This window comes from Echiichthys vipera, assembly GCF_963691815.1.
Source record: "Echiichthys vipera genome assembly, chromosome: 2".
Lineage (NCBI taxonomy): Eukaryota > Metazoa > Chordata > Actinopteri > Perciformes > Trachinidae > Echiichthys > Echiichthys vipera.
Window position 1 is genome coordinate 7,562,321 of NC_139827.1, and position 16,052 is coordinate 7,578,372.

The 16,052-nt window shown below is 45.7% G+C and overlaps 1 protein-coding gene across 1 annotated transcript in view; it reads left to right on the forward strand.

Annotated features, from left to right (window-relative positions):
* Nucleotides 1–14,552, forward strand: part of grin2ab (glutamate receptor, ionotropic, N-methyl D-aspartate 2A, b) — a gene marked incomplete at its 3' end in the record, with an annotated part of 112,306 nt that extends 97,754 nt beyond the window's left edge. The window contains exons 12-20 of the mRNA XM_083925982.1: nucleotides 410–563; nucleotides 2,098–2,223; nucleotides 4,878–5,107; nucleotides 5,772–5,932; nucleotides 8,216–8,403; nucleotides 9,229–9,467; nucleotides 11,763–11,946; nucleotides 12,634–13,462; nucleotides 13,550–14,552. Coding sequence (XP_083782108.1) covers nucleotides 410–563; nucleotides 2,098–2,223; nucleotides 4,878–5,107; nucleotides 5,772–5,932; nucleotides 8,216–8,403; nucleotides 9,229–9,467; nucleotides 11,763–11,946; nucleotides 12,634–13,462; nucleotides 13,550–14,552 — 3,114 coding nt within the window. The remainder of the gene's footprint in view (nucleotides 1–409; nucleotides 564–2,097; nucleotides 2,224–4,877; nucleotides 5,108–5,771; nucleotides 5,933–8,215; nucleotides 8,404–9,228; nucleotides 9,468–11,762; nucleotides 11,947–12,633; nucleotides 13,463–13,549) is intronic.
* Between the last annotated feature and the right edge of the window lie 1,500 nt (nucleotides 14,553–16,052).

The window sequence follows — 16,052 nt, forward strand, 5'->3', positions numbered from 1 at the left end:
TGATCCATAGATGGTAGAGATGTTTATAGGAGCCGACCGCCGGGAGCCTTTAGACAATTAAATCAGAACAAAACATAACATTTTACTGCATACTAAAAAACAACATCTTTATGTGCAGAATCTCCGTCTGTCAGAATACATTCAGCCACCCTGAAATGGTGGCATAACAAAAAAGACAGCTGCGTTTTTACTTTTCATCTGATATGGCTGGAAATGCCCCCCAACCACAGCTGACATTCGGAGCTCATACCCTCAGTCACTGTGATATTTCACATCCAAAAAATAAAAGGAAGGGAACCTATCAAAGACGAACCGTGTGATGATGTCCAAATATTCACATTCACAGGCCCGGCTATATTTACGCTGTCAGCATTGTCAGTGAGTCACACTCTATTCTCCGTCTAACCAGGTGGTGTATAAGAAGGCGGTGATGGCAGTCGGTTCATTGACCATCAACGAGGAGAGGTCGGAGGCCATTGACTTCTCCGTGCCCTTTGTGGAGACTGGCATTAGCGTCATGGTGTCACGCAGCAACGGGACCGTCTCTCCTTCTGCCTTCCTCGGTAAATCTGTCCTGCTTTTTTTCTTCCTTAACCGTACTTTTTTTTTCTTCTTTGTCTCCGTCTGTCCCCCAGTGAGCTGACAACTGGGAGCAGAAAACGGGGAGGTGCTAACATGTTGGCAAAATCCACATAAAATGGAATATTTTATTCAGACGGTATACGCTGGTCCAAATTCCACTTGTACTCTGACTTTATCTGGGCCTTCAACACCCTAAGCACATTAATATTTCTTGCAGAGCGCAGGAACTGGAGTGTGCCAGCTGTTTTTTGAAAAGTCAGCTCAGACAAAGCATTCTTGGTACCATCCTCTCCTCCTCCTCTCCTCTCCTCTTCCTCTCCTCCAGTTGTTCAGATGACTAGAAACTGAAGCGCTCCTCTGTGCTCGCCTAATGTCTTGTATTGTCATTGGAGCGAGACGGGGAGCGAGGGGATGTATCGGACCATGCGTGTGTTGGTCCCACTGTATCGAGCCATGTGTCAGTATGCGTGTGTGTGTGTGTGTGAAAAAAAAGTGTGTGATACCGCACGAATATATTAGGACGCTTGCGTATTATATCAAGGGTGTGTGGAGAATGAATGTGCTTTGGCCGTATGTATGTTAATGGGTGAATGCTTTATGTGTGTATTTATATGAAAGCACATTGTATGCGTGTGTGTGAGTGTGTGTTGAGCCTGGGCCAGGGTATCAGTGACGGTTCAGTATCTCTCGCACTCATATTAGAGGCACCTCAGTGCACAATATATCAGGGTTGGCTAACCCTGGCAGTCACATACTTAGACATACAGTGACACACAGAACACACACACACGCACACACACACACACACATGCGCGCGCACACACACACGCACACACACACACACACACACACACACACACACATACAATTTGTCTGGATTCAGCGCTCTCTGAACTCCTGCCCTGCTACACACCAAACACATGCAGACTCACACTCACACACACACAAGCACAGATCACACACAAATAGATCACATACACATGCCCACAGCAGGGCACATCAGATCACTCAGAGTTTGATTCTTCTCTCTCCCTCTCTGTCTCTCTCTCCTCTTCTCTCTCTCTCTCTCTCTCTCTCTCTCTCTCTCTCTCTCTCTCTCTCTCTCTCTCTCTCTCTCTCTCTCTCTCTCTCTCTCTCTCCCCCTTCTACTACCATCTCCCCCGCCCTAGGCCTCTCCCTCTCCCAGCTCTCATCCAAGGGAATAATGAGAAATATGGAAATGTGCTCCGTCAAACTCTCTGTGACTAACTCTTCTTCTCCTCCCCTCCTCTCTCCATCCGTCTGTCTCCCCTTTCTCCACTCTCTACGTCTTCACCATCCTCTTTTCCTGGCTTTATCTCCCCCTCGTGCCTGTTTTTTTTTGTGTATCCCCCTTTATTTCTCTGTGTCTGTCTCCTCTTTCTCTCCGTCCCTCACTTTTTATGCATCTCCTGCTCCTCCACTGTGTCTCATGTACTCGATTTCTCTTTAACTCTCCCCTCTCTCTCTCTCTCTCTCTCTCTCTCTCCCTCTCAGAGCCCTTCAGTGCATCAGTTTGGGTGATGATGTTTGTGATGCTGCTCATTGTAACAGCCATCGCCGTTTTCCTCTTTGAGTTTGTCAGTCCGCTGGGCTTCAACCGCAACTTGGCCCAAGGCAAAGGTAGGCTTACACGCACAACCAGGACTATTACACCAATCATTTCCCCCAGGAGCTAGAAAGCAAAGATCTAAGCTTCCCCCGGAGCAACATAAGTGACCTATTAATACCCTGACTTTAGACGACTCACTTAAAGTTAGAGAGCATTAACAACTCTCTCCTAAAGCGAGTCATCAAAAATCTGCACCTGGAGCTGCCCCCTTGACTGTGACTCGGAGATTAATGTTGTAATCACACAAAATTACACTTTAGATTAATTAATATTAACAGTTAATGACCTAAAGAAGGATCCAGGTGTAGTAAATGAATGATGTTTTTTCTTTAACTTTACTTTTGGCACACTTGGACATGGTTCAGTAAAGTAAAAAATCTGTTGATTTGATTTGAACAGCAAATGTAAAACTGTTTTTCATGATTATATCTTCCTCTACCAATAATGTGTTTTACCCAGGGTGCCAACTACAGGAAAGACAGGGGGGGCTCAGTTCCTCTTGATAAGATAATATAACCTCCCCTGAAAGCATGATTTGTGAAATTTTGGGGGACAATATGCTATTTTTTCAGTGCGTTTCTATTTTCCTGTATCTTCATCATCATGGATCGTGTGTAAAAAGTATTATTGATGTATGATTTATGCATGAGGGTGATTCATCGCTAACTCACTTTAATTAAAAAAAACAGCATGCATTACAATATTAAAAACTTCACTCCCTTCTGCACATCACTCTGCAGCGTGTACTGTGCCCTGCTTCAGTTGGCCGTCTTCAGACTGTGATTGGTTTTGATCCCCATGTGCAGACCTCTCTTTGAGAAACATGCAGGAAAAAAAGTGAACCCTGTGTTAGTTTGCACACTGGTTTCACCTCGAGAACTGTAAATACACTTTCTTTCTCTTTCTTGATGAGCGTTTAGTGACAAAATTGATACCGGTCATGTTTGTGCGATAAATATGAAGCTGGAGCTAGCAGCCGCTTAGCTTGGCGCTGTACTGCACAAAGACTAGAAACAGGTAGAAACAGCTATCTTGGCTCCGTCCAAAGAAAACAAAATCCATCACCCAGCACCTTCAAAGTTCACTAATAAATACCTTTATATCTAATCTGTTCACAAACGACTTGAAACAACATGTTGGATTATGTGGCAGACTATTTCTAATTTGGGAGCCGTAACTTCCTGTCCTGTCCTGTATTCCATAAGAAGAACTCCTAAATAGTCCCTCTACAACAGGGGTGCCCAACCCTACTCCTGGAGGGCCACTGTCTTGCATGTTTTAGGTTTCTCTCTGCTCCAACACACCTGAGTCTAATGATCTGCTCGTTATCAAGCAGCTGAAGCTTTTCACAGGTTTGAAAATCTTAAGACACAAGTGTGTTAGAGCAGAGAGAAACCTAAAACATGCAGGACAGTAACTCTGGTTGGACACCCCTGCTCTACAATTTAAATGTTTGTTTAAATAAATTAATCTATGATTTTTTTCATAGGATTCATCTTTTCCTTATATAATTAGTATAACCGTATGGAATAAATGGCTGATAATACATTTCACAGAACTGTGCGCACTTACATTTGTGAGGTGGTGCTTGTCCTGTCATGGGTTGTTTGAATTCTGCAGCTAGGTAGCATTCACACATGTGCAGCGTGGAAGACTCCTCTGTCCTTGCTTCCTCCGTCCTTGACTCCTCTGAGCTCATTAAAGGAATTGGGACCTCCTTCGAGATTGCAGGTCTGGATCAATTTCCGGGGCAAGTGATGGAGGACAGAGGAGTCGAGGAGGGATGTTGGGATGAACCCGAGGTTGCCAGGCTTCAATATTTACTGTACAGAACTGAAAGTGGCATTAGATTGAATTGTGTACTTTCTCTCTCTTTTATGGAGTGGTGCAACTTGCCACTCGCAGCCCATACTGAAATAAGCCGTCCTGTTGTTTTTTAAATTCATTGAAAGTACAGTTGAACCTCTTAACTTGCAGTTTTCTTGTGTGTTTCAGGTGCAAATTACTGCATACGGCATCACAGTAGCAGATCTAATTTTTCTCCCTTTAAGATCTTAGTCTGAAAAACATCCCTTTAGATTCGCTTGTTCAGTGGTTTACTTACAACATCCATTTGTGACTTTGACAAGCTGGAAGTAAAGGTCACTCTAGTTTTGGTCTTCGTCCATTAATCAGGGTCGTAACCCAAGAGAAATGCCTGTCGTCCACAATGAGCGTTGCAAAAATTTGTGAGCTGTAGGCATTTAAAACGCCAGTAATGCTTTCACATTATATTAACAATGTCACCCCTCTGGAGGAAGCATGAGGCACTCAAACCGGATCATAAAACTCCTTGTTTGTAACTTTTCTTTTGAAAGTTATTTGTAGTTAAAACAATGGTGGCAGGCACATACTTATGTATTTTCTCAGCTGCTGGTTTGCAATAAAAAATAGAAAGTAAAGCAGGCATTTTAGGGACAAACATAATAATCTATATTTTAATGTTCACTATTACATTGTTAGATGGCTTGCTGTTTTGTTTTTTTAATCAGCCTCATTATCAGCTGAAAATATGAGTTTACGGTTTTATATTCCGCATTGGTCTTTCTTTGTTTCTTCAGCACAGTCTTTTTTACACTCCCTCTTATTTTATTGCTCCCTCTGCTCTCCTGCCTGTCTTTTTCAGACCCACATGGTCCATCATTCACCATCGGTAAGGCCATATGGCTGCTGTGGGGTCTTGTGTTCAACAACTCTGTGCCCGTGCAGAACCCAAAGGGAACCACCAGTAAGTTCATCGTATCAGTGTGGGCCTTCTTTGCTGTCATCTTCCTGGCCTCCTACACTGCCAACCTCGCTGCCTTCATGATCCAGGAGGAGTTTGTGGACCAGGTCACTGGACTGTCTGACAAAAAGGTGCGATCACACACATATGGACATGCAGAAACACACACACACAAACACACACACACAGAAGAAACTAAACACATTCACAGTCAGGGTTGCTCTTGTAATGGATGCCAGCCCTGCAGCCAGACAGGGGTCTCCTGGGAGCGCCCTTGGGCTTCAACAGCCCAAACCCTCTGGCCGTAGCTGTCACCGCACTAACACTGCCAACGCAGCAGACCCAGAGGCGCACAAACACACACACACACACACATACAGTCATAGATCAAAGGCGTATGTGTGTGTGTGTGTGTGTGTGTGTGTGTTTGTGTGTGTGTAGTTTGCAGAGGCGGGCAGTGTCAGCAGAACCCCGACCAGTCTTACGCTAGACTGGACACACAATGATGATGACTGATGAGTCCACTCCACTGTCTCTCCTACCTCCTTTCTCCTCTGTCTCTTCTTGTCACCCTCCTTCCTCCTCTCTCCTCACATTCAGCTTTTGCTCCCTATCTTACTTGGATTCCCTTTCTTCCCCTCCTTTTTCACTTCCCGCTGTTTCTTCTTCCTGCTCTTTGTCTCCTGGCTTCCTTGTTTTTATTCATTCTTCTTTTATGCTCCTGTCTCCTCCTGTCAACTCCCTCTTTAAAACAATATGTCTCTCTTTTTGCTCTTCTTATTTCTCTCCCTGCAGTTCCAGAGCCCGTACTCCTATTCCCCTCCATTTCGCTTTGGGACGGTTCCTAACGGCAGCACCGAGCGCAACATCAGGAAGAACTATCCGGATATGCATCAGTACATGACCAAATACCATCAGACTGGCGTTGTGGATGCGCTGGTCAGCCTCAAGACTGGGTACTGTAAACTTGTCAAGTCAACTCACGTCAAGTTGAGATTTATTACACCTGAGAGGCTAATTCTGTTTGCAGACAGCTCGAATGCAAAAGAATGAAAACAAACAACCGCAAAAAAGACATTACATCACACAGAAGCGGGGCCCCGTGGGGCTCGGCTCTAGCTCATGCTAAAATGCTGCAGAAACTGTGCTCAGTGTTTCTGTCACTGACTGTAAAAAGCAAGTGCTCATTATTGAGTCTTGTTGCTGCTGGAAAGAGGGAGCTGCCAAAACAGGGAGAGTGTAATTTGTTCTGGAGTTTGCTACCTTTATTCTCCCTCCTAAACACACACTAATGGAAGGATGGCTGCAGTGCTTTTATTTGTTCATTAGTTTTGTGCTCTTTGATCTCTCGCGGATTTTTCTCCACATAAAATTTAATTTTTTTTGCTTTTCCCTCTCTGCAATTACTTCATTGATACTGTTTATCAAATAGATAAGGTTTGTTTCTCATGCACGTATTAGGGTTTGTTTATAAAACAACAAAAGTGTATAATTAATGTGTTTGGTAGAATCATCAGTATTTAATGCAATTCTCCCGCAAAAGCGACCGGTTGTCGAGGCTGAAGAAAACGCTAACACTTTGGAGTAGTTCTTGTCAAAGTCCTGCAATAGGCTGTGACAAATTTAAAATGCTCTACACTTTAACGACTCTTCAGTGTAGTGTTTTCAAATGCTGTGTTCACTTAAACGAATGAAATTCTCTGTGCAGTTTTGCAACAACAGATACTCGACGACTGCGTTTAACATATGCCCTTTGGTGAACACTTTCATTCAAAGTGTTTAATATTTATGCATACATCTCTCATATGGAAGCCCCCAGGGGGATTCATTAGCACCAGGGAGCATTCATTAGGTTATATGAGAAAAAAAATTGCTGATAAAGAAGTTATAAAAGGGGGTTTTGCTGCTATATATATATATACAGTACTGAGTGGTAATATCCGCTCCTTGTTACATTGCGTTCGGTCATACATCACGCTTCTGTTTTTGCCGAGTTCAGGTGTTTTAGGCCCACATAGGGGGATTGTTGCGTCAGATACAAATTGTGGCCCCTTATTTTGAATTCAGCTTGTCATGTCAGAATAATGACAAAACCTGTGAGTAACAGATTATAGCTCAGTGTGAACAAAGACATCCTCGTGCCCATGAATATTTACCGCACCAGCGTGCACACCGGACACAACTCTCATTCGTAATGAGTCCAAATCTGATCTGCGAGAGAATTTCAGCTCCAAGAAAAGAGCGTTGTGAGTAATCCAACTGGTTTGTTCATGGATCTGGGAACATTGTTACTGGCACGGCACAGTGTGTACATTAGGCTCAGTAGTGAAGACTCAACAATGTTGCCGTCTTTAGCGTTGAAGCCTGATGGATCGAATTTCACATCTTCTTTCGCCATCACACGAAGACACACCTCAAATACATTATTCTTATTTTGTTAATTAAAGTCCCCCATTTGAAGTCCTTTTTAGTTGTTTCCAAAGTCTTTGGCTTGTGAGTAATGTCCACTCGTAACCCTTAGTCACAGCAGGTGTTGGGTTTTTCCTCCTCGGATTGTTTCCTTTAAAATATTTCAAAAAGCAAAATAATATAGATACTGTAAGTCTGCGGGAAAAAAACAATTTTTTCTTCCTTAACTCATTTTGTGACCCCTCAGATTTATCTTGAGACCCCTCAGGGTGTTGCGGAACCACTGCTTTAAAAGAAAAGTTTGCGAATTTGGAGAATACACTTATACACTGTGTTGCAGAGATGAACCGTGTTGATCCTCTCATCTAACTCTCAACGAGAAAGCAAATATATCTTCCAAAACTATGTCTTTAAGATAAGACTGTCCAAAAGATGTCCTCGTTTCAAAACATAGTGTAAAAATGATAATGCGTGGTTCTTCAGGAGGGGTTGTGACGTTCTACGATGCTGGTTGCATGGCAACATCACTGTGACCGCAGGACTCCAGGAAGTCAGATATGAGAGTTATATAATATTTCTCAGTAAGTGAATAAGAAAAATGTCGAATTATTCCTTTAAACATGCAAATATTTACATACAACCGCTTGTCACAGGTTGGGTCAGGTAAACATATTCAGTACATCAGAAAAGTCAGCACAAGAAAATGAAACGTGTGTGGCAGAAAAACATGTATTTTTAATCTATTTCTTAACATGTCACAGCACCTCAGATTCATCATGCACCCGCTGGAGACCCCAGATAGTAAATCCGGAACATGTGTTCTTTTACAGAAAGCTGGATGCTTTCATTTACGACGCTGCGGTGCTGAACTACATGGCGGGCAGAGACGACGGTTGTAAGCTGGTCACCATCGGCAGCGGTTACATCTTTGCCACCACCGGTTATGGTATCGCCTTACAGAAAGGATCCTACTGGAAACGCCTGGTGGATCTGGCCATACTGGGCATCATAGGAGATGGTGAGGCGCTCGCACGCGTCCACGCTCTCCGCCATCTCAGTCACACTGCATTGTTGAATTTACTGTTCCCGGTCTTAAGCAGTGCCATTGCTCATCCGTTCCTCCCCCCTCCCACAGCACTCTCCCTCTCTCCCCCCTCCCTCTGTCAGAAAGCTATCAGGGGCTAGTCTTAACACACCATTTCATCATCATTACTCTGTGTGTGTGTGTGTGTGTGTGTGTGTGTGTGTGTGTGTGTGTGTGTGTGTGTGTGTGTGTGTGTGTGTGTGTGTGTGTGTGTGTGTGTGTGTGTGTGTGTGTATGTGTGTGTGTGTGTGTGTCCACCATGTCCTGTTATGTTTACTCCTCCAGATTGTTCTGTATAATAAGCTGTGAGATGGTGCGAATGGAAGAAAGAGAATGAACCAGACAGAACTCAAATGACTGAAACCACCAAAGCGCTTCTCTTCACACCCGGCCTTTTTTATTCAGGGCAAACACCCGCATGCGCATGTGACACACAAACACACTCGGTCTGATAATAATTCCTCCCATCTTTCCTTATCTCTCCATCACTATCAATTCTTCTCCCTCCTTCTACAACCCCTTTTTTCACTCCACCTCCTGCCTCCTTTCCATTACGATCTATTTACCACTTCACTTCTCTCCCCTCCTCCCTTTCCCTCTCCATCTCTCCTTGTAATGATACACCCTTTTTGCCACTACACCTCTACCGCCCATCCCCTCCCTCTCTTTTCTCTCTACCTCCTTCTGTTGCTTGTCCTGCATCCCTAACTGCTGCCATATTAAACCTCCTCTCTGCCCTTTTCTCTTCCTTTCTGACAGGTGAGATGGAGGAGCTGGAGGCCCAGTGGCTGACAGGGATCTGCCACAACGAGAAGAACGAGGTGATGTCCAGCCAGCTGGACATAGACAACATGGCAGGTGTCTTCTACATGCTGGCAACAGCCATGGGCCTCGCTATCCTCACCTTCATCTCTGAGCACCTTTTTTACTGGAGGCTGAGATACTGCTTCACTGGTGTCTGCACCGGGAGGCCCGGTCTGCTCTTCACGATCAGCAGGGTGAGGAGAAGGAAATGTATTTTTTTCCCTGCCGACATAAGGTCCCCCTCTGCTTTTTTGGTAGTGCTTTAGATGTTGCTGTTAGATTTTGCAGTGCTGAACGTTACTTACTGATCAAACACCACCTCGTACCACCTTCTTGTAATGTTATTATTTAACAGTAAAGGTGACTTTCAGACTACTCTTAAACAGTATAAAATAAAGAAATGTGGGGTAAATACCCAGAGAAACGACAAGAGAAGGGAAAGCTTTAAGTCGACCTCTAATCAAAAATGTGTTTTTCTTGTTTGTGACCACTAAATGTCTGACATTGACATTCCTTTTCTGGAGGAGGAGATGTCTGTGCACTTCTCTGCAATTTCAGATTCAAATGTATTTGGGCAAGCTTCAGTCAGTATGTCACTAATCCATAAACCAATACTGTCACACTATTCAACAGGGGAACGACTTTGACACAACACCGGCAAGCGAACAAGCTAACAAACAACTCTTAAGATTCTGATACTTCTGCTACTCGCCAATTTTAGTTCAGTGCCATTCCTCATCTGAGTCTGGGTCAGACTGATGCCGGGTTAAGGACTATAATTAAAATCGCTAACGTTAGCTCCTTGAGCAGGCAACCTGGGCTCCTTGTGTGACCACAAGGCTCCACAAGTTGCACCTGTCTGACCCTTTCTCAAACATGTAGGCCTTTGGCTGATTCTCTAGAATGTGCTCAGTCAACTTGACGGGCAGGTTGCAGGCTTCTCTGTCACGTCGGGTCAACCTCAGGTAGAAATATAGTTAGGCTACTGAAGAGTGTGTGTGGGAGTGCGAGCACAAGCCGCGGAGGGTGGGGCTAGGCCAGATGCAAAATTTGTCAGTGAGGAAGAAACAGCAGATGTTCTTCCAGCTCCATCTTTTTTTCTACTTTCTATGTGGGAAAACCATGCTATTAATCATACCAGAGTAGTTTTTAAATGCTATAAAACATTTCTGGAGTGAGAATCTATAAACTTTCAAATTGTTTCAATGTGGTTTCATTCTGAAGCATAAAAAAACAGAAACATTATTGCCCATTATTGTGACTTTGAGTGCAGCCGCTGAGCCTTTGTGGTGTTTAACGACAACAATTCGAACATCACACAGTACATTACAAAAAAAGATTGCTCTGTTGTCTGTCCTGCATTGTGAAAATTACATCTCAAACAAAGCAGTCCAATTTGCCTAATCTTCATGGTTCTTCAGATGCGGTGAAAATGCAAACGCACAAAAAGGACTTTCAGTTGTGTGAAGGCCTGGAACGTGTCGAAATACAAATCTGTGGACGTGTGTGTGTGCGCCTGTGTGTATTTGTGAATCATATGTCTGAAACATACAGTAGTTCATATGTAGAATGAGTCTGTGTATGTATGTGTGTGATAAAAGAGAAAGGAGGGGGACAGTGTGATTAAAGAGCCCTGCTGAAGTAGAGATCACTTTACTGCTGCACATATGGACCGCAGGATAGAGGATTCAACTGCTGAGAGGATGATGTGAACACATATATGCACACACACAATGCTCTCTGTCTCTCTCTCTCACCCACACACACACATACACAAGTCTGGTCTAACAAAGTTAAAAATGGTAACGCATACGCAGGTGAGGGATGGACTTGACCACACGGGCAGACAATAGACAGACAGTCAGAGGCACACACAGAAACCCTAAATATGCACACACAAAACAGAAATGGGCACTTCCAGACAGACCATTCGTTCATTATTCATATGTCATGTCTCTGTGTAGGCAGAGCTTTTATTCCAGATGAGCAGCATTTCACACATTAAATGTTTTACAAAAAGAGCGCGCTGTATGTCTGTCTGTGTGTGTGTGTGTGTGTCTCTCGCTCTCTCTCTCTCGATGCGCGCATGCCGTTAAAGCCGCGATGCTGGAGGTTAAGTGGCTCCACTAAGAACTTCTCCTTGCACTCAGAGGCCCCCCTCCAGTGACATCATCACCTAAATTTAATTTTCTGGGCGCCTCTGAAAGCAGTTCATCTAAAAAAGTGGAGATTATCTCTTCTTGCCACATTACAAAACAAAATGAGGTTACGGTTTGCAGTGAGCGCACGGCAGAAATGGATGCAGAGGTCTCCCATAATTTACCGCTCAAGGAAATTAGTCTTGTGCATGTTTGAACTTTTTCTTCTTGTGAAGTCACTGGGTTGGGAATTAACTGTTCTATTATCTCTCTTATCGCTTTTCTGCCTGCCTCTCCTCTCCCGTCCTTTCCTCCTTTTTCCTTCCTTTGTGTTTCCGCTCCTCCTCTCAGGGTATATGGAGCTGTATCCATGGTGTTCATATAGATATGAAGAAAAAGAATCCTGAGCTGGACTTTAGTCCTCAAGCCAACATGCTGCATCTGCTCAAGTCTGCAAAGTCCATGGCTTTGTCCTCTCCCAAACGCAACACTGTCCTCTTGCAGCCCAACATCTTAGATGTGATGACGGGGAAAGGTACTGTATCTCTGTTACACACAATTAGGGCTGCAACTAATGATTATTTTCATTGTTGATTTAATTTATCAATTATTTTCTTGATTAATCGATTAGTTGTTTGGTTTATAAAATGTTGATGAGTGTTTCCCGAAGCCCAAAATGACATCGTTACATGTCTTCTTCTCAAAGATATTCAGTTTACTGTCACAGAAGAGGAAAGAAACCAGAAAAAATTCACATCAAAGACGCTGAAATCAAAACGGTTTGAGTCTTTAAAAAACCACTCAAACCGTTTAATCAATAATCGTAATATTTGGCAATTCATTTAATAGTTGACAACTAATCGATTAATCTTTGCAGCTCTATACGGAGGACATCTTACAATGTACATTTATTACACAATTCCTAGATTGTACCCTCACAGAGCAGATAAACCTAGTGACAGTATTTCTCACATGCGCAGAGGTCACCCTACCTTTTCTATACAGTCTATGTATGTAGATCTAAAGGTGACTCCTTCCACCTTGTTGTGGACTCCGACTGTAATTGGATTGGCTGTCGTATAAAAGCTCGCTTCATGATTAGAAACACATTATATGACACACACAGCGTGCCAGGGCAGCGGATAATGTATCAGCTGAGCATCCATCCAAGCATCCATCTATTGTATCTGCTGTCTGAGGTGCATCTCTCCTTGTCTCCTAGGTAACTCACTCCATAGTCTGCCCCCGAAGGGTCCTGGTCTCTATAGCAACGCCGCTGGTCCACACAGTTTCTTGTCATTGTCCGGGCGACACAAGAACCTCCTTAACAATGCTGCGCCATTTCCTGTGCAACAAAAAGCCCCCCCTCTTCAGACCAGCCCCAACAAGCCCCAGCTTTCAATCACAAACGACAACGGCAAGACCCGCCTCGCCGGGTCGGCCCTCTCTGCTGTTCCGGCCTCAAAACCACGAGCCCTGTGGAAGAAAAGTGTGGAGACACTGAAGACACAGCCTGCTGTCGTATCTCCAGGCCCAAGCCCCACCCCAGTATCTGGACCTGGACCTGGACCTGGACCTGGACCTGGACCTGGACCTGGGCCTGGGCCTCCAACAATGAAGAGCCAGCGCTACCTGCCTGAAGAGCCGCCACACTCTGACATCTCAGAGTGCTCCAGTCGGCCGCCATCACACAAAGATTCTGATTCCATGGCGGCGAGGGGCGGATTCAAGCCTATCAATCAGCTGAGGAAGAGGGGAGGTGGAGGCGGGGGCGGAGGAGGATCAAAGATCTACTCTATTGACTCAGACCAGGCCAGTCTCCACTCCGCTCCGCCTTACCAGCGAGACAGCCAGGGGGGAGGTGACGACCACAGTTACCCCCCTGACCTGTTTCCACCTGACAGCACATACTCACACACCCACACACTCTCCCACCAGGCGGACACACCCATTTTGCAGCTGAGTGCCAGCCTGCTGCACCACAGTCACAGCGCAGAGGCTGACCTGCACTCCCTGAAGGACAAGAAATACAGCACCTACACTCACAGCAGGTATCATGCTCAGCAGAAAATGCTTTGCTTTCAAGTGCTCTCTAGTTTTTTTGTGTATAATCGGTGTCATCCTCTCTCTCTCTGCAGTGCGAAGGACAAAGCTGGAGGTTCATTCGAGGCTCCCAGTGCAGGACAGGGGACACAAAGCGTCAGGCCTGGCCACTGTCGTTCCTGCCTGACCAAGCTGAGCGGCTACTCCGGCCTTTACACTGTCCGCTCGCCACAGGCTCGCTGTGATGCCTGTGCCCACCTTGGAAACCTTTACGACATCAGCGAAGACCACCTGCACTCGCACTACTCCCACACACACACTCACCCACACAGCGGGGACATGTTTACACACTACCTTCCCCAGAGCGAGCTGGGCCTGGTGGGCGAAGGGGACGGGCTAGTCAGCCCCTTCGAGCCCTCGCCTTCCTCCCCATCTCTTCTCCCCACTTCCTCCTCAGCCCAACACCTACAGCTGAGTCGACAGCACTCGTATGAGAACGTGCTTCCGGACGGCATTCCCGAGCGGCAGTCGCAGCTGATCACCCACCTGCGGGGACTGAGCCTGCCTGACAGGGAGAGGGAGAGGGAGCTGACCCTGGACGAGGGCGCCTATGCTAATGTTCTCACAATGCGCTCTGATCGTCCGTTCAGCAGCCGCAGCCCCCCCTCTCCGTCACCCTCTCACCACCACAGTCTGGACACCCCTATGCCCCTCCCTCGGCGCTCAAAGAGTCTCTTCCCCGATCGCCCCTCTCACAACCCTTTCCTGCAGTCGGCTCCTGGCACAGTACAGCGAGATCCCTCCCCTCAGGCTGTCCCACGCATGCCACAGAGAAGTTCTGCCCACGAGCTCTATAAGCAGCGAATGCCACTGTCGCTTACCCTTGGTAACCATGGCAGCCATCACAACAACCAGCATGGCGGCCTTGTCGACCAACAGGTGTTCTACCCTCAGCAGGAGCCCCCTGTGGTGGCCTACATGGTCCCACCTGCCGCTTCTCAGCCAATGAGCTATGTGACTGCGCCGCGAGCCTCGAGCGCAGGCGGCAACAGGCCCCGGCTCTACCGCCGCATGCCCAGCATCGAGTCTGATGTCTGAGAGTCGCACGCAACACACTTACTCTCACTGCAACACGCTAACACACACGCATGCGGGACAGAGGTGTGTGTGACCGGACCAGGCAGCTCTGATTCTAAGCACATGCACAGAAACACACACACCGACACACACACACAGGTGAAAGACGGGGAAGGTCTGCTCTGGACTAAAAGGTTAATGGTGATGCTGAGTAAATAAATCATTTGTTTCTTTATCACAACCTATGTAGGGCAGGGTTGGGGCCACAGGGACACCTGGAGGCACAATACAAGATGAAAAGCATGTGTGAGTGTCAGTGTGTGTATTAGCCTCAAGCTTTGGGCGACGAGGCACAAACTGAGAATACGTCTTGACAGGACGGATCGAATCCCTGGTGGAAAAAAACTGGGATCTGATGGAAGATACAACAGTGTGTTTGGAAGACGAGCCGACTTGTCCCGCCCTCTCACCAGCCTCTTGGAGACGAAGGGGAACACAGAAAAACCCCTTTCTTTCTGACATTACACTCACACACATGCGCACACACACACACACACATTTCAGCCCCCCCCCCCCCCTCCAGGACTCTCCTGTTGCACTATGATTTGACAGTCAACCTGTTTGTTGTCTGAGCCTCCAAACTGCACTGCCAGCATGGCTTAAAGAGTAGTAAACAACACTAAAGTAATCCTTGACTTGAATGGAAATTACTATCTTTATATTAGACTAGACTGGGCAGCGCGCAGCTGGTCAGGACGCAGGTCTGAGAAGCTAGCAGCTCCTGTCCTCAGATGTACAAACACTCGAACACACACACACACACACACATACACACTGTGTCTGTTTGTAGGGGGGAGGGAGTAGAAACTACCGACTGTTTGTTATCGTTGATGTCAGTTAATTGAACATTCCAAAACAAATGGACCAAACATGGCCGCCAGTATCAGGACGAGAGTGTGTGTTCTTGTGTTTCGAGATCTGGAGACATTCAGTACAGTATAGCACCCTTGCTTCCTCTCTTAGCTAGCCTTCAGGTCATACTGCATGCTTCCTACTGCCCTGTGTTACAGTCCTATACAGGGTCATATGCACACACACGCACGCACATATATGCGCACACAAACACACATGCACATACGCAGTAGTCTAGGATAGTAGATTAGGGTGGGTGTGTGTGTTGAAGCTATGAGATAGCTTCTCTTTGTGCACTTTGTAGATTTTATACCCTGCCACCTAACACAGACGTTTGACCAAAAACACTTTTATACTGAAAAATATGAATATTCTCGATCATTCGCAGGATAGATGTGTTCTTTTCTCTTTTTTCTCTTTGACATTGGGTTTTAGGGCACTGTTAAGTTTTCATTGTGAGGTCAGAAGTTTTACAGTGTTAGATAATGGGTACAGCATCATACAGTATACACGACAACAACTCTTAATCTTTCTCTTCTTTATTTTTGAACTTGCTCATCCCTCCCTCTAGCCTCCCCTTCTTCCTTCATCAGCTTTCGTTTATTATCT